This window comes from Ranitomeya variabilis, chromosome 3 (assembly GCF_051348905.1).
Source record: "Ranitomeya variabilis isolate aRanVar5 chromosome 3, aRanVar5.hap1, whole genome shotgun sequence".
Taxonomy (NCBI): Eukaryota; Metazoa; Chordata; class Amphibia; order Anura; family Dendrobatidae; genus Ranitomeya; species Ranitomeya variabilis.
The window spans coordinates 321,380,153-321,407,749 of record NC_135234.1 but is presented as its reverse complement, the minus strand read 5'-3'; the positions used below and the strand labels follow the sequence as shown (position 1 = coordinate 321,407,749).

General features: G+C 43.1%; 1 protein-coding gene across 3 annotated transcripts in view; it reads right to left on the bottom strand.

Annotated features, from left to right (window-relative positions):
* MECR (mitochondrial trans-2-enoyl-CoA reductase) overlaps nt 1–27,597 on the bottom strand; it is a 128,071-nt gene that overhangs the window by 69,056 nt on the left and 31,418 nt on the right. For all 3 annotated transcript variants that reach the window (XM_077295730.1, XM_077295729.1, XM_077295731.1), the window contains 4 exons: nt 22,405–22,548; nt 22,209–22,311; nt 22,027–22,129; nt 18,803–18,876 (listed from right to left, as the gene is read on the bottom strand). In XM_077295730.1, coding sequence (XP_077151845.1) covers nt 18,803–18,876; nt 22,027–22,129; nt 22,209–22,311; nt 22,405–22,548 — 424 coding nt within the window. The remainder of the gene's footprint in view (nt 1–18,802; nt 18,877–22,026; nt 22,130–22,208; nt 22,312–22,404; nt 22,549–27,597) is intronic.

The following is a 27,597-nucleotide window of genomic DNA, read 5'->3' as shown; positions in this document are numbered from 1 at the left end:
TAATAATAGGTGGGATCTTATCAGGACAATACTAAATAGACATTGGCCTTTATTGAAAACAGATCCTATCCTACAGAAGTGCCTACCACAACGCCCCCCTATGAAGGCGCGGAGTAGTAATAATCTTAAAGACATATTGGTAAATAGCCATTATGTAAAAAAAAACAACAGACCCTTTTAAAGCTGGCAAAATAAGAGTGGGCTTTTATCCATGTGGAGATTGTTTGGCCTGCAAAAATATGTGTCGGGCCACGTCCTTCACATCGTCGGACGGCCTCAAGGAATATAAAGTCAGAGACCACATTACTTGCAGTACTTCCAATGTGGTATACTATGCTGTATGTTCTTGTGGTCTGATATGCATTGGCTTGACGTCACGCGAACTGCATGTTCGTATAAGTGAGCACGTCAGAGATATTGTGGCCGCCTGGGATATGGAGGATGTGGATAATCTAAAACCAATTCCCAAACTCTTTAGGATAAAACAAATGTAATCCAAGTAATTTAAGGACGTGGGGAATTGATAAGATCAACACAGGCATAAGGGGGGGGGGGGGGGGGGTGACACGAAGCGTTTGCTAGCCCAAAGGGAGTGCCGATGGATTGCTGTCTTGAATACCATGGCCCCGCGGGGACTTAATGAGCAGTGTTTGTGTGTGTGTGTCCTTGTGTTGTTATTCACACTATTTTTGTCATTATTTTGTAGTTTACCATTGGATCAATTGCTATATGACCATCTTTATGTGTGTACTTGAGAAAAATATGGCTGGGTTTAATCCAGATTGGAAGTTTCCTCCATTTATTTAAGGAATTATGGATATTGAAAGGAACTTTTCATCCACTTCACATTAGTTTACCAATTTCACTATGTTTATTTATATTGCATATATGTTATCACATTGAATTATTTTATATATGTCTATTAATGTTCTTATTTGTATTTTTGTCACTTTCTACTATAGGATGTATTAGGGGTGGTATTGATTTAATTAACTAATATTTATATACTTTCTTATAGGATTTTCATTATTTATTATTTTTAGTTTAAGCATTATTCACTATGTCTTATGCACATATTTAGCAGTGTATTCTTTTTTTCTTTCATATTTATATTAGGGAGTATAACTGTTTGTTCCCACTCATTTGGAGCTTGCGGATAGCACTTACGTGATTACAGATGCCTTGTGCGCATGTCCCCAGTGTACTGGAGTCGGATGCATTGCTGATGGCGCTGGGTGATGACCCGTGCGGTCCACTGACGTCAATGCGACGGACACTATGACTCGCAGTGTTTGTCTTGCCAGAAGTGATGAAACATCCGGCACGTATCACCGGACACATGTGCCGAAACGGAGGGCACCTGGAAGAGATATATATATAAATCACAGCCTGACACACATGAAACTACTGTACCTTGATAAAGCGCAAGCGAAACGAGCGTCGGTGGCGGAGTGGCGTGTGTTCCTGCCTGAACGGTAGCATGGGTAAGCACTTTTGGGAAAGGGGATAGTATTTGGAAGTATGATATCTATATGGAGCAACAGGACAAGCGGTCCTATACATTGGTGTTCACCCTCTTTACTCCTATGTGAGATTTATATGGCACTAGCACTTTACATTATGCCCTTGCCCATTTTAGCCAGGACACATTAGCCATCATCTACCCGATCCTTTGCTGTTTGTGTCTCTGATGTAATTTTGTATACTATGTCTACTTTTTATGAAATGTCTGTGTATTTATTACATATGCAATTAAAATTATACTTTAAGTAATTGTGGACCTAATACTCCGTCTCATTTTGTATTGGTGGTTGTATTCAGGAGTGTCCTACTATTTTTTGTACTGCTTAGTCGATCCATTGTTGATTGGGCTATTTAGTACTACGTACAAATGGTTCTTTTGATGGTTCATATTTACTACATGTATAGCACATGGATCAGCTGCTGCAGTGCATTTTCCCACAGTCCATAGTTCACCGCAGTTAAGGATGTGAGGGAGCGCATCTTCAGTGATGTCACCGCTAGTCACTGAAGCTCCACTCTCAACAGCTCATTCACCAGTGGTTTTCAGCTGGGACTGTCGCATCTTGGCACCGTCCAGGTTGAAAACTGTATATTCCCCAGATGTGGATTACTGTGTGGGACACAACGACGGACAGGTATGGGTGTATTGTTGGTCTGTTATTTTACTTTTATTACAGGAGATTGAGGGCTTCGCAGGAATAAAGCATGGTTGTAAGTATGGTTTAATTAAGAATAATAAAGGAGTCTGTGTCTTTATTTCAATTAAAGGATTTTTTTACTGGGTGTCTGTTTTCTTAAATTGACTATGGGGTAATAGGGGTGTCTTATTGATGCCTCTCCATTATTAACCTAGGGGTTGATGTCACCTGACTCTGGCATCAACCTTCCCAACTATTACCCCACTTGCCACCGCTACAGGGCAAGTGGGAAGAGCAAGGCTAAGTGCTGGAATTGGCGCATCTTAGAAATGCTAGTATATTGCCCAGACACGTAGTATATTGCCCAGACACGTAGTATATTGCCCAGCCACATAGTATATTGCCCAGCCACGTAGTATATAGCACAGACACGAAGTATATAGCACAGACACGTAGTGTATTGCCCAGCCATGTAGCATATTGCACAGCCACGTAATATATTGCACAGCCACGTAGTATATAACACTGCCCATGCAGTATATAACAGGTCACGCAGTATAGAGCACAGCGATGTAGTATATTGCCCAGCCACGTAATATATACCACAGCCACGTAGTATATAGCACAGCCCATATAGTATATAGCACAGAGATGTAGTATATAACACAGCCCACGCAGTATCTAACACAGCCCACGTAGTATATAGCAATGTGGGCACCATATCCCTGTTAAAAAAAAGAATTAAAATAAAAATTAGTTATATACTCACCCTCCGTCAGCCCCCCGGATCCAGGCGAGGCGTCTACTGATGCTCCTCGCAACGCTCCGGTCCCAAGAGTGCATTGCGGTCTCGCGAGATGATGACGTAGCAGTCTCGCGAGACCGCTACGTCATCATCTCGTGAGACCGCAATGCATGGGTCGGTCACCGGAGCGTCGCGAGGAGCGGGAAAGGCCTCGGCTGGATCCGGGGGCCCACGGAAGGTGAGTATATAATGATTTTTTAGCTTATTTTTAACATTAGATCTTTTTACTATTGATGCCGCATAGGCAGCATCAATAGTAAAAAGTTGGTCACACAGGGTTAATAGCAGCGTTAACAGGGTGCCGGACTGTGCCTGACGGCCGCGACCAATCAGCGACGCGGGATTTCCGGGACAGACAGACAGACGGAAGTGACCCTCAGACAATTATGTAGTGGATATATATGTGGATATATATATATATATATATATATATATATATATATATATATATATATATATATATATATATATATATATATATATATATATATATATATATATATATATATACACATACACACACACATACACACATACATACACACACACTAGATGGTGGCCCGATTCTAACGCATCGGGTATTCTAGAATATGTATGTAGTTTATTTATGAAGATTTAAGAATAAATCAATGAATACACAGGATTTTCCGGGTAAAATACATACATTATCAGTGAAGGGGTGTTTAAATCCCGCGCCAATATCACTGATTGGACTGTGCCTGTCGCTGATTGGTCTCGCAAGCTGCCCGTGACCAATCAGCGACGCGGGATTTCCGTTACAGATAAACAGACGGAAGTGGACCTTAGACAAATTTATCTCAGTGTGTGTGTGTGTGTGTGTGTGTGTGTGTGTGTGTGTGTGTGTGTGTGTGTGTGTGTGTGTGTGTATATATGTATGTATGTATGTATGTGTGTGTGTGTGTGTGTGTGTGTGTGTGTGTGTGTGTGTGTGTGTATGTGTGTATATATACACTCACCGGCCACTTTATTAGGTACACCATGCTAGTAATGGGTTGGACCCCCTTTTGCCTTCAGAACTGCCTCAATTCTTCGTGGCATAGATTCAACAAGGTGCTGGAAGCATTCCTCAGAGATTTTGGTCCATATTGACATGATGGCATCACACAGTTGCCGCAGATTTGTCGGCTGCACATCCCAAAGATGCTCCATACAAGGCAGGATGGATCCATGCTTTCATGTTGTTTACGCCAAATTCTGACCCCACCATCCGAATGTCGCAGCAGAAATCGAGACTCATCAGACCAAGCAACGTTTTTCCAATCTTCTACTGTCCAATTTCGATGAGCTTGTACAAATTGTAGCCTCAGTTTCCTGTTCTTAGCTGAAAGGAGTGGTACCCGGTGTGGTCTTCTGCTGCTGTAGCCCATCTGCCTCAAAGTTCGATGCACTGTGCGTTCAGAGATGCTCTTAGGCCTACCTTGGTTGTAACGGGTGGCGATTTGAGTCACTGTTGCCTTTCTATCAGCTCGAACCAGTCTGCCCATTCTCCTCTGACCTCTGGCATCAACAAGGCATTTCCGCCCACAGAACTGCCGCTCACTGGATTTTTTTTCTTTTTCGGACCATTCTCTGTAAACCCTAGAGATGGTTGTGCGTGAAAATCCCAGTAGATCAGCAGTTTCTGAAATACTCAGACCAGCCCTTCTGGCACCAACAACCATGCCACGTTCAAAGGCACTCAAATCACCTTTCTTCCCCATACTGATGCTCGGTTTGAACTGCAGGAGATTGTCTTGACCATGTCTACATGCCTAAATGCACTGAGTTGCCGCCATGTGATTGGCTGATTAGAAATTAAGTGTTAACAAGAAGTTGGACAGGTGTACCTAATAAAGTGGCCGGTGAGTGTATGTATATGTATATGTATATGTATATGTATATGTATATGTATATGTGTATGTATGTATGTATGTATGTATGTATGTATGTATGTATGTATGTATGTATGTATGTATGTATGTATGTATGTATGTATGTATGTATATATATATATATATATATATATATATATATATATATATATATATATATATATATATATATATAACACAATGCCATTGTTTTTCTCCTGTCTATTTTAAGAGTCAAAACTTTATTAGTCATCTATCGCTGTATGACAGCTTGTTTTCTACAGGATGACTTACAGTATTCAAGGACACCATTTATTTTACAATATGGTAGACTTAAAAAAGGAAAAAAAAATTATTCTCTCCCTTACACACTGTCCTCCATGTTGTTCTCGCCCTCACAGACTGTCCTTCATGTTATTCTCTCCCTCACACACTGTCCTCCATGTTATTCTCTCCTTCACACACTGTCCTCCATGTTATTCTCTTCCTCACACACTGTCCTCCATGTTATTCTCTCCCTCACACACTGTCCTCCATATCTATATATATCATAGGTATGTATATATTTCTATTCTATGTTTTCTTTTCTAACCTGTCAGTGTGATTTTACTGTATGGCACATGAATTACCGACTTTTCAAAGGACACTGGTGCGTAAAAAACGGACAGCACTCGCATGGTGCGAGTGCTGTGTGCTTTTTTTCCTCGCATCCATTGACTTGCATTGGCAAGTCTCGTCCGAAATACGCAGAAAATTGCAGCATATTATGGCGGCAGAAACGGAGATGGATGTGTCACAACTTAAAACAATACCACGCCATTTTAAACACCACCATAAATGTAACCCGTGGTCTCTTTTGGTAAGGGGTATTGAACACATCCAATGTGGAATTAGGGGAGGTGATATCCAACACCTTCTGGCACAGAAAGAGTGTAGATGGATCACCATATTGGGCACAATGGCCCCCGCTGGGCTTAATGAGGCACAGAGATTTTCCTCCTTTTTATGAATCCCTTTACATGGTAGCATTTCCATGAAATCCTTTCCTTTTTTCTTTCCCTCTTTTCTTTTGTCCTTGCCACCTTCCCATTAGATATTTTAATGAAGTTTTCAGTTTCAGTGTTTTTAATTTGTTTTTAATTATTAATTTATTCTAATTTACCGTAGTTTGGAATATTTTGCTCATATCTATATGACGGTGGGAGTGAACTAAAACACAAGAGAGTTATACGGGGGATAACCATATATTTGGCCATATATGTCATCATGGAGGAAAAGAAAATGTTGTGGACGTAAAAAAGAAAGAACACCCCATTCCAACATTGTTGGACATTTTTCATATATGTGAGAATAAATTAATAATACTTATTACGGGTGGATTATCTTTCGGGTAGAGGACGTTCACTCCGCAGTGTGTGTTGGCATGACTACGGGATGCGCTGCGTGAGCACGCACGCACACTTTAGCACATCACTGATTGGTTGCCGAGCGGTCATGTGACCGGAACAGCTCACTATAAACACGGGACTGAGATCGTAATTAAGACACGCCCCCTGAGGAAGCGAGACCATTTGTACGCGCGTCGGGATATATGGCCGAGAACTAGACGGGATCTAGCAACACCAATGGGTAATTATTCCATTTGTTTACCGTAGTGATACTAATATAAGAATGACAGGCATATAGAGCTACTTAGCAAGTAATGGAGTGACGGTGCTGTGACCTGAATAGAATACTTCGCATTTTATGCTAGTTACATACATTCGGGCAGCTATATCTGTCACAAGGCTATTAGCAGCTTTACCATCTGTGCTTGCCATCCCTTTTCTTTTTCCCTGTCTTTTCTGAGGCCATTTATTACACCTTTGGATTTTTTCACAGATTTTTTCACTGATTTATGTATAAGAAACCCATGTTATTATTATTATTATTATTATTATGTTACGTTTTGTCTGATATTTATTACATATGTTAATTGATTTTCAATAAAAAGTACATTTTTTGGTATTTTACACTCCATGTTCTCCTGATTATGTAGTAGTTTATGAGTCACCATTTATATGGGTATACATGAGTATTATCTGTCACTGGTACTTTCTTAGAAAATTGCAGCATGTTGCGATTTTTTTCTCAGTCCGATTTGAGCTGAAAAAAAAAAATAAATAAAAAAAAAAATCGCAGATGAGATGTAACGTACGTTACCCTAAAACTGAAGCTGGCGTACCTGGAGGACCGCTCCAGACGCAACAATCTGAGCTTCAGTGGGATACCAGAAAGCGTCGGTGCGGACGCATTGAAGGTGTTCCTAACAGATTTTTTTTACTACACTAGTCACCGAGGCGGAGCAACAAAATCCCCAAACCCAAAAGTGTCCCCACCTCTGCACCCAGGGATGTAATTGCCCGATATCACTTTTACAGATGCTATCAGTAAAGCAGCGGTGGAAGGACCAGAGCTCCCAGAGTGGTTGAAGAGCATCCTGGTGTTCACTGACCTCTCCGCCGTCACTCTGAACAAGAGGTGGGAGATCTCCACAGCCACCAAGATCCTACGAGACAACAGGATCCTGTACAAGTGGGGCTACCCGGTAAAGCTGATCGTCACCGAGAATGGAGCCACACAGGTCCTGATGTCCCCCCGGGAGGCCATGACTCTGCTGCAGAAGTTGTCGCTGGCAGCTGTGGATGTGGAGACCAGCTCCCCGCTAAAGAAAAAGCCGCCCACCCTGAGGAAGGAGTCGACCTGAACAAGAGAACAGAATACAAGACTAGCTTTTACAATGGACTATGGAGGCACTAGGAGAATTTTATTTTTAATGAATCCCCCTCATTATACACTGTATAGTGGAGCATATCCAGGAGGATCACTTAGAACCGGATTCTATTTTTGAAACTGTTAGTTTTTCACAAATTTTAAGATTTGTTTTTTGGTTATTCCCCCATGTTTCCTAATTGTCTAGTGGTGACATGTAGATTTTATCTCTGTTTTGTACATGGTTCTTCATATTTGCAGCATTAATGCAAAAGGACTGAATAGTCCGTTCAAAATATCCCTTCTATTCCCTAAAAGTCGACGTATTATGCGTTCAGGAAACCCACCTAAATAGCACAGACGGCCACAGATTGCTGAATAGAAACTTCCCAAAAGTATTTTACTCCCATGAAGTTGACAAAAAAAAGAGTAGTAATTGCAATAAAAAAAATGCAGTCGCCTTCCAGCTAATCACCAGCGTAGTGGACGATGAGGGCAGATAAGTCATCCTAGTCTGCAGCATAAATAAGACCAACACAATTGTCTCTATTTCCCCTAACTCCAGGCAGGTTTTATTTCTTAGGCTACGTTCACATTTGCGTTGCGTCGGGCGCAGGTTCGGCGACGCATAGCGGCGCATGCGTTATGCGCCCCTATATTTAACATGGGGGCGCATGGACATGCGTTGTCTTGCGTTTTGTGACGCATGCGTAATTTTTGGCGCAAGCGTCAGGGCGCACAGGACGCTGCATGATGCATTTTTTTTGCGCCGAAAATCATGCCAAAATTGGACGCATGCGTCACAAAAAGCTGCGTTTTGCATGCGTTGTGCGTTGCGTCGCCAACGCTGCGCCGCACAACGCAAATGTGAATGTAGCCTAAAAGACACCCTGGCGGTAGTAGCAAAGGTTAAAAAAGGCACTCTTTTAGCATGTGGGGACTTTAATATCACCCCCTGCCCCAACATATACAAATCGGTACTCCCTCAAAAGAAAGAAAATATCCGATCATTCTCTCAGACCCTCTTAGCGGAAGAACTCTATGATGTCCAGCCGCCTCTGCACACCCCCGAGCATGATTAGGCCGGTTTCACATTTGCGGTTGTGTCCGCAGCGTTTCTGACACATACATCCGCATGCGTCCTGATTTCATATCTTTTACATTGTGGACGCAGGTACATGCGGTGTGCGGCTAATGCACCTTGTTGCAATTTTTTGAGGCGTCAAATTTCCACCACCATACGCATGCAGACGCTTGAGGAAGGGGTGCATCAAAACAACGCATACGACTGTAGTCTATGGGAACGCAAAGACATGCATTCGTTTGCGTATGCATGCGTTTTCTGAGTAAACAAGTCTAGGAACTGGTTTAAGCCACCCCCCAAACAAAGATGTATAAAAATAAGGTGTGGGCACTGGAAGTCCATTATCTCCTGACTCTGTGCAATTGGAAGCAAGCGGATTCTGTGAGAAGACTCGGCTATTATTACAAAATGTGAGTATACAAGCTAATGTCTGTTTTTTTTTCTCCCTGCAGTCCCGTTTAATCGAAGCTGGTGGCAGCATACCTTGTTCTGTGTATTTGGGAGTCGTTGTAGTGACGGCGACATTATTGTTCCTGCCTGAGTGGGAGTAGTTATATCGCCTTGCTGCAGAGTGCCCAATAGCCAGTACCTAGCAGGCAGGCTTTCTGGCGACTAATTACCCCAGGTGCAGTACCTAATCTGACCTGAGGGCAAGGGGGGCGCCAGAGAGCTGCAAGTTCTCAAGCGGAACTGTAAAGCGGGATATACATAAATCCCTGCAGTTCGTGTTATATTGTAGAGCAGTGGGATAACTAAAATAAGCCCCTGCAGTATATCGATAGGTCAATGACCTTGTGTGTGTTTTCACCACATTGTTAGCAGTGGAGGGATAACTAAGATAAGCCCCCTGCACATGTGATAGCCGTTTGTTGGCCTAAGGTCACCCCGATCCGTGACGTAGGGTTGACAGTCACGGTGTGAATCGTGTCAGACCTCTTTATCACACTTGCGCAAGAGTGAGTTGCGTTGTGGGACACCAGGGAGCAGCAGCACTCGGACGCTGTAGTGATTCGGCGGCTGTGGAATGAGGTGGCCCAAGTGCTGATGGATGACTGGCACAACGCCACGCCCCAAGTCCGAAAGTAATTTTGTAAATATTGCAATGTGGTCTGATGCGGCAGTGAACCTGAAGGCCGGGATCACACAACCGTGTGTGACGAGTTAAACTTTTTTTTCCTATTCACAGTGAACAAAGTCAAAACCTGTTGGCATTCGATGAATGATCGCTTCAACAAGGACCTGAGACAGGAGATCCAAGTTCGCAGTGGTACTGCAGCAAGGATCAGGAAATAGAAATACACCGGATGCTGGCTTTCCTGAGGCCTGTCCTTGCTCAGAGAATGCAAGTATTTTTGTGTTGTATTCCCGAATCTGAAAATTCTGAATTTTCTATTCCACAGAAGTCGGCGCTTTTACAATTGTTATTTTTTGGTATTAATGTTTAAGGCTACGTTCACATTCGCGTTGTTGTGTGTTGCGTCGGCGACGCATCGGCGACGCAACGCACAACGCATGCAAAACACATGCAAAATGCATTGTTTTGTGACGCATGCGTCCTTTTTTTGCTTGATTTTGGACGCACAAAAAATGCAACTTGCTGCGTCCTCTGCGCCCTGACGCGTGCGCCGCAGTGACGCATGCGTCACAAAAAGCAAGTGCAACGCATGTCCATGCGCCCCCATGTTAAATATAGGATATAATAAACCCTCGAACCTGGATCGTCCTCTGGAGCGGTGCCTCATCGAACAGCCACGGACCAGTCACAGCCATCCACCAGCGATGCAGCAAGTGGGCCGTCATCAGAGGCTGGAGAACAGGCAGTTGGTCCTTCAGGTGTTCCCCTGTCCCAGTGCTCTGCGTCTTTTTTTTTTTTTGTTGAGGGGGGGGGGGTCTTCCTGCCAGCGGCAGAAGGCCTCGGACAGGTCAGAAGAAGAAGAAGAAGCCACCAGCATGTGTTCGAAAGGAAAAAGATTTTCCAGGAGATTTTCCTTGACACAAGCCACGCCCAAACATCCTCGTGTACTCAAAATATTTTTCTGGGTTTTCACGGAGCTCACTGAATAAGGAGTGGTAGACTCCACGGCTCTCCCGTACTTCAACAATGGGGTATTGCCAAAAGCACCGACGCCGTCTTCTCCGTCTTTCTCTTTTCCGTTCTTGCTCACAAGCAAATGCATAGGCAAGAAACAAGTTGACATCGAAATCCAGATTCCGATAGAAACTCTCCATGCGAAAATCCATCTTGACGCTGGATACAGGAGCAAAATCTGAGGATTTCATCTGTACAAGAGTCTATATACAGAAATCCCACGAGACATGCCCATTGGGCGTGGCTTGTGTCAAGGAAATTCTCCTGGAAAATCTTTTTCCTATCGAACGCATGCGCATAAAAAGCACAAACGCATGCAAAAGCAACATTTTTTTGCAGTCATACTTAAGCTAATGCGGATATAAAACACTGCGTTAGTATGCGTTTGCGGACTCAACCGCAAATGTGAACCTAGCCTTACACCTTCTACTCACACTCACAGAGGCTACTCCAGAATTGATCTAATGGCCACAGATAAATGGTTATTACAGGATGTCCAAATGGCCACGATAGGGAACATCACCTGGTTGTATCACACCCCCATCTTCTGACAAATTAAAGAGGGATACAACTACCTGACATATTCCACATGGAGAGTTAATAATTATTTAATCACATCCCATTAAATTAGGCCCCAATTACAGGAAGTATTAACAGAATATTTCAAAATTAATATCACACCTGAGGTGTCCTCATCAACAGTATAGTGCGCTCACAAGGCCTACATCTGGGGTAAATTACTTCAAATAGCATCACAAAACAAAAAAGTGAGACTATGCCAAATAGAGGAAATTAATCAAAACATGGCCGCACTAGAAGAGACACACAGCCCCACAAACAATTCTCCAAAAACTACAGAAACTAAGGTATGAACTATACCAACTGCTCCAACACAAATACGAGCACAAGAACGGAAAAGCAAAACCAGATACTGCTGGCAGGAAAACAAAGCGGGCAAAATATTAGCCAACAAAATCAAAGCCAAAATGACCAAACAAAGGTTATCCCACATACAGAACGGCTAAAAAAAACCATAATATATAACACTAAGGAAATCGCCAATACCTTCTCAAACTACTACTCTTCCCTCTACAACCTACAGAAAAATACTGCAATACCACAACCCACTACAATTGAAAAATCAATTCTTAGAGAGCATACAACTACCCAAAATACCAGAGGACACATTAAAATATATTAAACCAACCAATATCCCAGGCAGAAATACAGAAAACATTTAGAGAAATGAAAAATAATAAGTCCCCCTGACCCTGATGGACTAAAGAGCGAATACTTCAAAACATTTCAAGACATACTAACCCCTCACATGACGGCAATTTTACAAAATGTTACGCAATCTGGGAAAATGCCGAAAGATTATTAAGGCAACAATGATACCCCTCCCAAAACCAGGGAAAACCCCTGGTCAAACTGTCAATTTTAGGCAGATATCATTATTAAACACAGACCTAAAAATCTACTCCAAAATCCTAGCTAATAGGATCTCAGAAATAATTCCGGCCTTCGTGCATAAAGATCAAGTGGGTTTTATTAAATCTAGACAGGCCTTGGATGGCACGAGGAGGATGATCGATATCATCCATATAGCCAGGGGGAGAAAGACGCCCTCTATGCTCCTTTCTTTGAATGCCGAGAAGGCGTTTGATTTGGTGCATTGGGGGTTTCTGTTTGAGGTACTGTCCAAATTTGGATTTAGCGGCAATATACTCAGAGCGATTGTCCCTCTATACTCTAATCCATCAGCCACAGTTCTCATTTCAGGAATGATGTCAGAGACCTTTAATATCACTAATGGCACGAGGCAGGGGTGCCCACTCTCTCCTCTAATATTCGAGCTAGTAATCGAACCCCTAGCAGAAAAAAAAAAAAAAAAAAAAAAAAAATCAGATCACATCCTGAAATAATCGGTATTAAAATTTGTAATGCAGAGCACAAAATCGTTCTGTTTGCTGACGACATTATTTTATCCCTTATCAATCCTGAAGAGTCGCTCAATAGAGTAATGGAAGTGATATAGACTCATTCACCCAAGTATCATATTATAAACTAAATATCCCCAAATGCCAAATTTTAAACTTACCACCCTCCCGTACCACATCCTATAAACCTTAAAGCCGAGTACCCCTTTAAATGGGACAATGAAAATATAACATATCTTGGAATACGACTAGCACCCTCAGCAGATAAAAAACTAAAACTATGAGGCTCCAAGACAAAAGATTAAAAGTGACATGCTGAGCATGGCTAGGAAGGATAGCGTCTGTAAAAATGTTCACAATCCCCAAAATATTGTATGTATTCCGCAACCTCCCTATCACAGTCCCCATGAAAATACGCAAAGATTTACAAACAATCATATTAAAGTATATATATGGCAGGAAAAACAGCAGAGAGTCAAGGCAGACATACTACAGTGGGTACGGAAAGTATTCAGACTCCTTTAAATTTTTCACTCTGTGTTTCATTGTAGCCATTTGAAAAATTCAAAAAAGTTCTTTTTTTTTCCCTTCTTATTAATGTACACTCTGCACCCCATCTTGACTGAAAAAAAAAACAGAAATGTATTGTATTTTCCGGCGTATAAGGCGACCCTTTAACCCCTGAAAATCTTCTTAAAAGTTGGGGGTCGTCTTATACGCCGGGTGTCGTCTTATAGGGCAGGTGCGGACCAATGTGCATATGGTGGTGAGGGGGGGGGGGGGGGGGGGGGGAGTGGTCCCAATGATGAAGAGATTGTGGCGGTGGCTGCCCTTTGTGCAGCGTGGGGGCTCTGTGCTGGGGGGCGGCGGCAGATCTTTGTGTGGCGTCGGGGCTCCGCCGGCATTTCCTCAAAGCCCGGAGGGACCGGCAGCTCCATTGATGCGATGGCCTCCGGGAAAATGGCTGCTGGGGGAGGCGCATGCTCAGATTCAGATCTCGTCCCGAGATCTCGGGAGACAAGATCTGAAACTGAGCGTGCGCCGCCCCCAGCGGCCATTGTCATGGAGGCCACCGCATTGCAGAAATGGAGCTGCCGGGGCCTCCGGGCTTTGAGGAAATGGCGGTGGAGCCCCGACGCTGCACAAAGAGCCGCCGCCCACAAGCTGCACAAAGAGGAGCTGCCGCCGCCCCCCAGCACAGAAGAGCATCGCTGCCACAATGAGGTAATAGGGGGATACTCCACTTACACCTTCCCTGTGAGACTCCCCCCTCTCTTCGTCATCGGGACCACTCCCCCCACCATATGCACATTGGTCCGCACCCGCCCTATAAGACGACACACGGCGTATAAGAAGACCCCCGACTTTTAAGAAGATTTTATATTTTAACTGGAAAAGTTGGGGGGGTCGTCTTATACGCCGGAAAATACGGTAGTAGTTTTTGGTAATTGATTAAAGAAATACTGAAATATCACATGGTCATGTCCTTCTCATTGATTGGTGCATTTAGAATGAGTCCCTTTCACCTGGAGAACGGCAGAAAGTTGTTTCACAGGTGGTACTTCACACCATACAGATTGTCTAAGATCTACTGCAACTCCACAGATGTGTGCTGGAGGTGCGGGAATGCTAACACAGATATGACGCATGTCTGGTGTGATTGCCATAAAGTAAAGCAGCTCTGGGATGTAATCTCTCATCTAGTGTCTCAAATTATTGGCATCCCAATGAAAATTAGGAAAGAGCAGGCACTACTGGCTATTGACCTGGATTTAATTCCGTACGAGTTCCGGCCAGTGATTGTGCACATCCTCATAGCTACTAAAATTAAGATCGCAGGATATTGGACAAACCCCAAATGTCCGTCATTAACTGAAATTTGAATGACAAATGTCTATCAGAAAAGATAATTGCTTCATCGACCAATAATACAATATCATATCTCAAGAAATGGGATGGCTGGCTATCATTCAGACCAAACACTATGGACATAGAGATGCAATAGGGCTATTAATGGTAATAACCTTATGTCATCACCCCTTCCCCCATCTTTTTACCATAATATTTAGTTATGTTTAAAATTAATATCATGTTTAGCTGTCAAATGATTGAGAAATATATTGTAATGTTGTACAATGACTGAATGCTAAATTCTTGTAAAGCATGACTTTGCAAAACAATAAAAAGTTAATGGTTAAAAAAAACCCTGTTTAATAAAGTTTTGAAACTACACCATCTGGCCATCTATCTCCATCAGCAGTGCAACAAGAGACACTTTAACCGGCTTCCTTACAAGTAGCCTGAGCACAGCAGACATAAGTGTGATTACATCTCGCACACTGAGATCTGCTCTAAGCTACGCTATGGTGGGGTTTGTGTTCTTCTTTCTCTAGTGTGTTGCTGCCTACTTATAATATAGTGACTTATGATTGGTCAACATCATACAGGAGGAAAAGTGCACGTCCTCAGTGAATACACCCACTTAGGGTACTGTCACACAGTGCAATTTTGATCGCTACGACGGCATGATCCGTGACGTCGCAGCGTCGTATGATTATCGCTCCAGCGTCGTAGACTGCGGTCACACGGTGCAATCACGGGGCTGGAGCGATGCCGAAGTCCCCGGGTAACCAGGGTAAACATCGGGTTACTAAGCGCAGGGCCGCGCTTAGTAACCCGATGTTTACCCTGGTTACCAGCGTAAATGTAAAAAAAACAAACACTACATACTTACATTCCGGTGTCTGTCCCCGGCGCTGTGCTTCTCTGCACTGTGTAAGCACCATAGCCGGAAAGCAGAGCGGTGACGTCACCACTGTGCTCGCTTTCCGGCCGGCAGGCGCTCACAGTGCAGAGAAGCTGAGACGCCGGAGGACAGACACCGGAATGTGAGTATGTACTGTTTGGTTTTTTTACGTTTACGCTGGTAACCAGGGTAAACATCGGGTTACTAAGCGCGGCCCTGCGCTTAGTTACCCGATGTTTACCCTGGTTACAAGCGAACACATCGCTGGATCGCTGTCACACACAACGATCCAGCGATGTCAGCGGGTGATCAAGCGACGAAAGAAAGTTCCAAACGATCTGCTACGACGTACGATTCTCAGCAGGGTCCCTGATCGCTGCTGCGTGTCAGACACTGCGATATCGTATGGATATCGCTGGAACGTCACGGATCGTACCGTCGTAGCGATGAAAATGGCACTGTGTGACAGTACCCTTAGACTTGAAAAAGTAAACTCATTAGGTGCAAAATGCTTTGATTGCTAATATCACTGGAAAGGAAAGAAATTTAAAAAAACAAAAAAATAAACAAAAAGCAAAAATGTATAGTCCGCTTGGCAAGTACAATTACATTATATATCCAGTTTAAACATGAAAAATTTTGTGAAATGTGCATTTTAAAAAAGACTTTTCATGTCTTCATTTTTTAATGCCTACGTTATCAGGTAGTGAGGCTTATTTATTCATAATGCTGATATGCAAACTAGAACTAGCCCAAACAGTGTCAGAATGACTCCTATTTCGTGAGACCTAGGCTATGTGACAGGAAGTATTTTGTGGCTTCCAAATACCACAATGTTTCCCAACTGGATACAGTGTCACTAAATGCTCCTTTTTAGGGAGTGTATGAGGGAGTTTCTCTTTTCTTCAATCGGTTTTCAAGAGTTTTGGAGGAGATTTTTTTCCGTAACTGTGCTTTGCAACCTTTTGATTAGACAGTACAGGATCTGCTGTGACATGTACATTTTAATTTAAATTTTACCAGACATTTTTGCAGGTCGCATCAGGAAAATAAAAGCTAAAAAACACCTTATAAAAACAATAAAGTGGATTTCCTGAAGAAATTAATAATAAGAGTTTTCCAAGTAGCTTTGGAGCACTTTTTAAGGATTTTGGAGAGGGTCCGCTCTAGAGACTCCTCAAAAACCGCTGCGTGAACAGTCATCCAATATGACATGAGATTACACTGCCTTCAGCCAGCATGGAGATCAGGAGCAGAGGCGCACTCAGCCGCAGATGAGATCCAAACATGGACTAAATAGCTCTAGCTCACATCTCTAATACAGGATATGTAATAAATGTGCGATTGTTGTGACTCCCACAAAAATGGGGGTCCTGTGTTCCCCACGTGAAATGAGCATAAGTTACACATGCACCCAAACTAGTGTTGCTCAAACACGCCCCATTATTGACAGGTTCAGCCAACACTCTAATGTGTATGGGGGCGCCGGTCAACTAATCGTTGAGAAAGAGGTCGATGGGCAATGTCTGATTTTGGACTGCCAAATGCATTGTTGCCCTGGAGAGAAGCCGCCAGCAATTGTTTCATAGAAAACACAGGAGAGTTTGGCAGAGTGAGCACTTATGTGTATGGGAAAGACGTGACCTTTTGGTTGAATAATGTGCAAGGACAGCTTAAATGGGTTGTCCGGTCTTATGCTACAAGTCTGCAGTTACTGTATGTGATTGAAGAATTGTGAATCCTCACAGCGTACACAATGGAGGGTGGTCATGTGACTGCAAGTATGCAATTTGAATACTTGCATCCATATTCCGACTGGACTGTACCCGGCCTTGATCACACTTGCATCTAAATCAGCAAGTGACCGCATGTATGCAAATCACATACATGGGATCAAACGCCAACCACTCACGGCATCCAGGAATCCTCAAATCACAGAGTGACTGCAGGCTGGTAACTTAAAACCAGACAACCCTTGTTATATCTGCACGCACAGACTAGGAGACTGAGTGCACTCTCCATTAGTCCCAAAAACAATAAAATAGTGCCCTAGTCCGCATATGTGACGACTGCAACAATTAAAAATGGAGCCTGCTCTTATGATCAGTTAGGGTGCCAGTGGTGGCTACATGAGCAATATTGTTTAATAGCCAAACTACAACCTTATGAAGGTCATGACATTTATTTTTCAGATAATTCATGGCTTCCCATTTGCTTAAAATTTCTAAGAAAAACACAGAAGCCAATTCATCTGTCATGTCGGACGCTGTTCACACTAGGGCGTCCAACAGACAGCAGTAATTCCACTTACGTCCACTACACGCTCAGTGGCGTCGGCTAGATTTTATTCAGCTTGCTCAGGGTTAATCTAGCTGGTAATCAGGTTGGAGGCTGGGTCACGCCCACGGCCTTTAAATAGTCGCGCTGGACTTTGGGCGTCGCCGATTATAGCTTTTGCTTTGTGCCTAGTGGTTCCGGTCTGGAGTGGTGGTCTTGTTGGAGGAATATCGTATCTGGTGGTGTAGTATCCTTTGTCATATTCCTCCTTCCTATATTTGTATTTGTTTTGCCCTGTGCACATTATAGTGTATTCCTGTATGTCTGCGGCGTGGTGCGTTTTTCTTTTGGGCCTATTATAATGTCACAGGAGTACTGGGTAGACTAAGGCTGGTTACCCGGGTCCCTGCTATATCGCTCAGGCTAGGGAAACCCTGTCTGTCCCTTTCCCAGAAGTTACACTAAAGGTGTGCATGTCTGGGCCGCCAGGCCTGACCCTGACTCCTGTTTCAGCCCTAAGCTGAAACCACCACCCGCCAACCCAGTGAAGAGACCACACACCAATCCCCACAAAAAGCACAGACAGGGAAAACTGAAAAACGCACCACACCGCAGACATACAGGAATACATGGCGGTCACGTGCCGACCAGACTTGTGCGGCCTCACTCAATACAAGGGAATTAAGCAAGACTGGACATGTCAAGTCGGAATGTGGCCGTCAGTATGCAAATCACCCTGGCAACCCCTTTGAAGACTTTTTCACTTTGTGCCAAATTCAAGAACCATGTGCTCCATTTTTGAACAAATTTGGCTCAAAAACTGTTTTGAATATCACTAGACAAAAAAATAAGTGACTTAAAAAAAACTAATCTTTCTTCACCTATCAAATATAAAGAGTTAATCTATACAAGTTTATTCTGGTCTACTAGACATATAATTAGACAATATTTCTCAATATTGAGATAAGATTAATAAGATATTTTATGGTCATATTTTACCATGAGACAGTACAGACAAATGATATAATTACAACTACACCCTTATGCTATTCCAATAATGCAGATGAATATACTTACTCCAAATGACGTAACATTTCAGTTGTGCTTTTTCCACCAACACAGTTTAATGCCAATCGCGGACGTGGGCAATTCTGTAAGAAACAGATCAATGACTGCTGTCTCCCAATATAGCCATGAGACATGTCCCCCAAACACTTGTTCAACTAACTGCCATCTCTATTATCGTCTACATAAAGGGCCAGCTTGACCAGGTGTCCATGTGTTTTCAATAAGGAAAGGAGAAAGCTACTGCCACACACCTCAGTCAGCAGCTTATTTCCCCTGAAAATATAAGTAAAGCGGGTACCGTATATACTCGAGTATAAGCCGAGACCCCTAATTTTGCAACAAAAAACTGGGAAAACTTAATGACTCGAGTATAAGCCTAGGGTGGAAAATGCAGCAGCTACCAGTAAATGTAAAAAATAAAAATAGATACCAAAAAAAGTAAAATTAATTGAGACATCAGTAGGTTAAGTGTTTTTGAATATTCATATTGAATCAGGAGCCCCATATAATGCTCCATACAGTTCATGATGGGCCCCATAAGATGCTCCATATTAAAATATGCCCCATATAATGCTGCACAAATATTGATTATGGCCCCATAAGATGCTCCATATAAAAATGTGCCACATATAATGCTCCATACAGTTCATTACACTGTGTTCCAAATTATTATGCAAATTGGATTTAAGTGTCACAAAGATTTAATTGTTTTGTTTTTCAAATAAACTCGTGGATGGTATTGTGTCTCAGGGCTCAATGGATCACTGAAATCAATCTTAAACACGTGATAATTAGTTTTCCAGGTGATTCTAATTAAAGGAAAACTACTTAAAAATGATGTTCCACATTATTAAGCAGGCCACAGGTTTCAAGCAATATGGGAAATAAAAAGGATCTCTCTGTTGCTGAAAAGCGTTAAATAGTGCAATACCTTGGACTAGGTATGAAAACATTAGATATTTCACTAAAACTTAAGAGTGATCCTCATACTATGAAGAGATTTGTGACTGAAACAGATCACAGACAGAGTTCATGCAGATAAAGGCATAATGAGGAAGGTTTCTGCCAGACAAATTCATTGGATTAAGAGAGCAACTGCCAAAATACCATTACAAAGCAGCAAACGGTTATTTGAAGCTGCTGGTGCCTCTGGAGTCCCTCGAACCTCAAGGTGTAGGATCCTTCAAAGGCTTGCTGTGGTGCATAAACCTACTATTTGGCCACCTCTAAACAGTGTTCACAAGCAGAAACGGTTGCATTGAGCCAAGACATGAAGACTAATTTTCAAACAGTCTTATTTACTGATGAGTGTCGAGGTGGATGGCCACCATGTCCCAACAAGGCTGCAACGTCATCAAGGAGGTGAAGGAGTCATGCTTTGGGCCGGAATCATGAGGAAACAGCTGGTAGGGCCCTTTAAGGTTCCTAAAGGTGTGAAAATGACCTCTGCAAAGTATATGGAGTTTCTGACTGACAACTTTCTTCCATGGTGTAAAAAGCATAAACATGCCTTCTGGAGCAAAATCATCTTCATACATGACAATGCACCATGTCATGCTGCAAAGGATACCTCCATAATTGGCTGTTATGGGCATTAAAAGAGATAAACTTCCCCTGATCTCAACCCTATAGAGAACCTTTGGAGTATCATCAAGCAAAAGATCTATGAGAGTGTGAGGCAGTTCACATCAAAACAGCAGCTCTGGGAGACTATTCTGACTTCATGCAAAGAAATACAAGCAGAAACTCTCCAAAAACTCACAAGTTCAATGGATGCAAGAAATGTGAAGGTGATATCAAAGAAGGGGTCCTATGTTAACATGTAACTTGGTCTGTTAGGATGTTTTGGAGTTAAATAGCTTTTTGTTCAGTGAATGTGACCTCCTAATGCTGCAAATTCTACAAATGAGCATTTTGAGTTCTTTAAAACATATCAAATGTTTAGAAATTCTACTGTGCCTAATAATTTGTAACAGTGCGTTTTGAGTTTTTGTTCATTTTGGAGATTATACTGTTATCATTGGGTGGTTTCTTCAATAAAATTTGATGCATACTCTAATGGGTGATGACTTTTATTAGACCGATTGTCATTTGTACCGACCATTTAAGAAAATCGCAGAAAAATATCATTTGCATAATAATTTGGAACATAGTGTATGGCCCCATAGATGCTCCATATAACAATGTGCCACATAGAATGCTCCATACAGTTCTTTATGGCCCCATAAGATGCTCCATATAAAAATGTGCCACATGTAATGCTGCTGCTGCTGCAAAAAAAAAAAGACATACTCACCTCTCGTCGTTGCCCGCTGCTCCTCAGCGTCCCGTCTCTCTGCACTGACTGATCAGGCAGAGGGCGGCACGCACACCAACACGTCATCGCGCCCTCTGACCTGAACAGTCACTGCAGAGGACGCGGAAGATGGGGCGGCGGTGGAACGAGGAAAGGTGAATATGAAATACTCACCTGCTCCCGGCGCAGTTCCTGGCAGCTTCTCTCGGACAGATGGTCTCCGGCGCCCGCAGCTTCTTCCTCTGTTCAGCGGTCACTGGTACCGCTCATTACAGTACTGAATATGTGGCTACACCCCTATGGGAGCGGAGTCCGTATTCATTACTTTAATGAGCGGTACCACGTGACCGCTTAACAGGGGAAGAAGCTGCCGGCGCCGGAGACCAGGATCAGGTGAGTATGTGATAGTCGTCGCTCCCCCTCACCCGCTGACCCCCCCGCCGACCATGACTTGAGTATATACTGTATTTGACTTTCAACCACTCAATTCTTAGAGGTGGGATGGCCCCATACACATTAAGTGGTCACCAGTACTGATGAGCGGAAGTACTCGTTACTCGGGTTTGCACAGAGTAATATGTGGGCGTTGGGACTCAAACAAGTTTCATGGCTATTAGACAGCCATAAAACTTGCAGGGATTACCTGACATAAATGAGCAATCCCCTCATGTTTTGTGGCTGTCTAACAGTCATGAAACATGTGGGTGCAGGGACTTGAACATGTCACTCAAGCACCCGCAATACTCGGTGCATACCCGAGCACCCTTAGCAAACTTGAGTAACGAGCACTTGCACCCATCACTTGTGTAACGAGCACTTGCACCCATCACTAGTCAGCAGATCTCTGAAATCTGTTTTTCAACGACTTTTATGTGGCATTTGGGGGGATAGTAATTTATGCGTCAGTCTCCAGATCAAATGTGGAGGTTTCTCTTACCTTAAACAGATCTTTCATTTCTGGCCTTCGCAGTTGTTCTTCAGTGATCACATGGTCGGCTCCTAATTCCCGAAGTCTTTCCTCCAAGCTTTGGAGATCTGGCCTGCACATATTTAATGAGTTATTTATGCTGATCATTTACTTTATTTTCAGAATATCAAACAGTATCTTTATAAACATACCTGTCTCGTACAACATTAATAGTAGTGATACCCAAAGAAGCTGCAATCTGTATAACAGCCTGTCCAACGCCACTGTTGCTGGCATTCTGTATTACCGTGTCCCCTGTGAAGGACGACATAAAAGGAGAAGAATGGAAAATGCATTCTACCACATACAGTTGGTCGTTCTAAATATTTCCAGCTTGCCGCTTTTTACCTGGTCGAAGAGTCTCATAATCAGAGAGCAGTCTGTAAGCAGTGCAAGGGTTAACACTCAAAGTCGCTGCGCCAACCACAGATATGTCACTTTGGACCCGCACCAGGGCCTGCTCACTGAATAAGCCCTCTGTACACCATGTGCCTGTAAATCAATGTGCTGTTATTTTGGAAAATTTCTTTCATTATTTTTCACCAATTTCTTTTCAAAGTGAAAATTAAACAAAAATGAATGAATGATAGAATAAACAAAGAAAGGTGTAACAATGCCGTATGTGTGCAGCAAGACAAGACTAGCAGACTGGATAATATGCCTTCATCTGGATCACTGCTTCTGGCATATAGGGATGGGGTGTCTACAACTTAGTTTTCTGCTAAGTTGCTTGAGCGGTGAACACATGCAGCCATTTCGGTAACAGTACCAGGTTCCAATGATGTGGCTATGAAATACTGCTTCTATTTCATGGCCTCTGGCTCATTGGATACAATGTTCACAAGAAATCCAACGCATGCCCTTCCTCCACTGATGCAGAAAATGTATCACTACGATGTCGATGGGGCTTACCTGAGTGGAAGAAGGGACACTTAGATGTATCTCAATAACACCTACACACAAAGTGGCACAGGGTCTATGGGTGACCACGTGGGCAGACTAAAGGTAGAAACAGCATGTCTTAATTATCACAACAACTCCCGCATTATTACACTTATAAATTCTTTGTATCCTCTGGATCAATGCTTTGTTTCTTTTTTAATTTGTGTGGTATCTACAGTGTTTATACATTTATACTTAAAGGGAACCTGTCACCACGTTTTTGGAAGATGGGATAAAAATAGCGTTAAATAGGGGCAGAGGTGTGCGTTACATTAGTGTGTGTGTTATGCGTTTATTACCCACCTAAGTTGCCGAAATAACTTTGCAAAGTCTCCGTTTTCGCCTGTCAATCAGGCTGGTCAGGTCGCATGGGCGTGGTGTCTTCCCCCAGATTTGGCGTAGTTTTCCGTTGGTGGCGTAGTGGTGTGCGCATGCCCAAAGTCCGGAATCCTCTTCCAGGGGATTTAAAATAGCGCGGTGTTCGTTATTGCATTGGTGATCGGTGGGCGCGGCCATCTTCCTTTGGCCGCGCGTGCGCAGAAGCGGCGCTCTGCTGGCCGCGGCTTCAGGAAAATGGCCGCCGCGATATCCATCTGCGCACGCGCGGCATCCCGCGGCCATTTTCCTGAAGCCGCGGCCAGCAGAGCGCCGCTTCTGCGCACGCGCGGCCAAAGGAAGATGGCCGCGCCCACCAATCACCAATGCAATAACGAACACCGCGCTATTTTAAATCCCCTGGAAGAGGATTCCGGGCTTTGGGCATGCGCACACCACTACGCCACCAACGGAAAACTACGCCAAATCTGGGGGAAGACACCACGCCCATGTGACCTGACCAGCCTGATTGACAGGCGAAAACGGAGACTTTGCAAAGTTATTTCGGCAACTTAGGTGGGTAATAAACGCATAACACACACACTAATGTAACGCCCACCTCTGCCCCTATTTAACGCTATTTTTATCCCATCTTCCAAAAACGTGGTGACAGGTTCCCTTTAAAAAAAAAAAAATATATACAAAATTTGCTTTTTCCTCACAGTATTGGCAACCAAAGCCCCCATTACGGGTATAATGATAACCAAAGCTTTTCCACACAAATCACCCCGAAGCAGTATACTAAGATCCAGGGGCTCCCACCACATTCAGCATTCTCTCATCCCGCAATCTAAACACAGAGACATTCATCTTCACGCACCTCCTCTGACTGGTAGTATCATCCTGTCTCCAGCGTACCATAGTTAAATTATCTCTAAACCCCCAAAACCAGTAGATGTGTACCCAGATCTGCTCTTCTGTGCAGGGCTACTCACAAAGTTCACCATTTTGAGATGTGCTCTTCATACCAGTTTACTAAATCTGGAGCTAATGCACCAAGCTGGCAGAAAGCCACGAGCCACAATTCATGGGACAGTGAGCCACATGTGGCTCCCGAGCTACAGGTTGGGGACCCCTGCTCTACAGCATCCTTAATTCACAGAAAACTGTTTAAAGGTGTTATCTGGGACCTTACTTATTTTTTCCTATGGAGCCAAGAACTTACAGGCAGGTAGCTGCTAACTACCTGCCTGTTGTGCTTGGCGCTAATCTCTGCCAGCTCAAGTGGTCATGGACTGCTCCTGATGGCAATTTTGGGGCATCTGGTGATGTCACGTAGATAGAGCAGCTTCTTCTCTTCTGCCCTGACAATGTGGCGTCACTATCAATCAGCTTTCAAACATTATGTTCGCAGTGATCCCGCGTTGACAGAGTAACCCGGGAGAGGAAGAGTTTCTCTGTTGACAAGAGCTGACATGAAACAGCAGATCGTCAGCAGGAGAGGTCCGTGACTGCTCTGAGCCACCAGAGATTGTCACCGGGCACAACAGACACATAGTTTGCAACAACCTGCCTGTAAGCTCTTAGCCCCATAGGAAAAAATAAAAGTCCCGGATAACCCCTGTAATGTAACTTCATTATTGTATTTGGAGTCTCAGTTTCTCACCATTTTCAAGACATTTTTTTTGTGGTCAGTGAATGATGACAACACTCTGGTCTACATTTAGTGACTGCACTACATACCAGGGCTGTGGAGTCGGTAAGCCAAACCGACTCCACAGCACTGCCTCACTACTGAGCATGTACAGTTATATGAAAAAGTTTGGGCACCCCTATTAATCTTAAGCTTAATGTTTTATAAAAATTGGGTTTTTTGCAACAGCTATTTCAGTTTCATATATCTAATAACTGTTGGACACAGTAATGTTTCTGCCTTGAAATGAGGTTTATTGTACTAATAGAAAATGTGCAATCTGCATTCAAACAAAATTTGACAGGTGCATAAGTATGGACACCTCACCAGAAAAGTGACATTAATATTTAGTAGATCCTCCTTTTGCAAACATAACAGCCTCTAGTCGCTTCCTGTAGCTTTTAATGAGTTCCTGGATCCTGGATGAAGGTATTTTTGACCATTCCTCTTTACAAAACAATTCCAGTTCAGTTAAGTTTGATGGTCGCCGAGCATGGACATCCCTCTTCAAATGATCCCACAGATGTTCAATGATATTCAGGTCTGGGGACTGGGATGGCCATTCCAGAACAGTGTAATTGTTCCTCTGCATGAATGCCTGAGTAGATTTGGAGCTGTGTTTTGGATCATTGTCTTGCTGAAAGATCCATCCCCTGCATAACTTCAACTTTGTCACCGATTCATGAACATTATTGTCAAGAATCTGCGGATACTGAGAGGAATCCATGCGTCCCTCAACTTTAACAAGATTCCCGGTGCCGGCATTGGCCACACAGCCCCAAAGCATGATGGAACCTCCACCAAATTGTACTGTGGGTAGCAAGTGTTTTTCTTGGAATGCTGTGTTTTTTTGCCGCCATGCATAACGCCTTTTTGTATGACCAAACAACTCAATCTTGGTTTCATCAGTCCACAGGACCTTCTTCCAAAAAGAAATTGGCTTCTCCAAATGTGCTTTTGCATACCTCAGTCGACTCTGTTTGTGGCGTGCTTGCAGAAACGGCTTCTTTCGCATCGCTCTCCCATACAGCTTCTCCTTGTGCAAAGTGCGTTGTATAGATGACCGATGCACAGTGACACCATCTGCAGCAAGTTGATGCTGCAGCTCTCTGGAGGTGGTCTGAGGATTGTCTTTGACTGATCTCACCATTCTTCTTCTCTGCCTTTCTGATGCTTTTCTTGGCCTGCCACTTCTGGCCTTAACAAGAACTGTACCTGTGTTCTTCCATTTCCTTACTATGTTCCTCACAGTGGAAATTGACAGGTTAAATCTCTGAGACAGCTTTTTGTATCCTTCCCCTGAACAACTATGTTGAATAATCTTTGTTTTCAGATCATTTGACAGTTGTTTTGAGGAGCCCATGATGCCACTCTTCAGAGGAGATTCAAACAGGAGAACAACTTGCAAGTGGCCACTTTAAGTAGCTTTTCTCATGATTGTATACACCTGGCTATGAAGTTCAAAGCTCAATGAGGTTACAAAACCAAAAAGTGCTTTAGAAAGTCAGTAAAACGTAGGTAGGAGTATTTAAAACAAGAAAATGATAAGGGTGCCCATACTTATGCACCTGTCAAATTTTGTTTGAATGCAGATTGCACATTTTCTGTTAGTACAATAAACTTCATTTCAAGGCAGAAACATTACTGTGTCCAACAGTTAGTAGATATATGAAATTGAAATAGCTGTTGCAAAAAAAACCTATTTTTATAAAACATTAAGCTTAAGATTAATAGGGGTGCCCAAACTTTTTCATATAACTGTACATAAAGTGCAGCACAGATTCGTCTCATCTAAAAGCAAAGATCCTTAGATCAGAAACAGAACAGCCATTAATAGGACATTTCAAAACTTTCCCAAATTATAATAAAAACATTTACAGCACAAACTGCACCCAATTTATTATATCTTTTAGGAGTCTGTCCACATTATACAGACATTATACATACCAACGTGGACACTGACTCAGACTCCACAGCCCTGATACATACAGGCATAACTAGAATTAAGAAGTGGAAATATTTGTAACCAGTATATGTAATCCTCCAGGAGTTAAAGAATACCTCCCAGTTTTTTAAATAAATTTGTGTATATGGGTATGTAGTGTAAGGCTATTCCACAACTCCTGCCGCGGGTATATCGCATGCGGAATTGGCATGCGTTTTCCAGCTAAACACTAGCGTTTTACAAGCGTAATTAGATTGCAGAATGCTAGAGTTTTCCAAGCGATCTGTAGCATTGCTTGCAAAACTGATTGACAGATTGACAAGTGTGACCAACTTTTTACTTTGGAGCTGCTGCCTATGCAGCATCAATAGTAAAAAGATCTAATGTTAAAAATACAAAAAAATTTAAAAAATAGTAATTCTCACCTTCCGACGTCACTCGATCTCCTCAGCAGTGCACGCGGCCGCTAGGATGCAGTGTGCGAAGGACCTGGGATGACATCACGGTCACGTGACAGCGATGTCATCCCAGGTCCTTCACACACAGCATCCCTGGGAACGGAAGCCGCCGCGTGCACTGCTGAGAGCCGGGAGGACTCCGGGGACCACTGGAAGGTGAGAATATCACGATTTTTTTTAATTATATT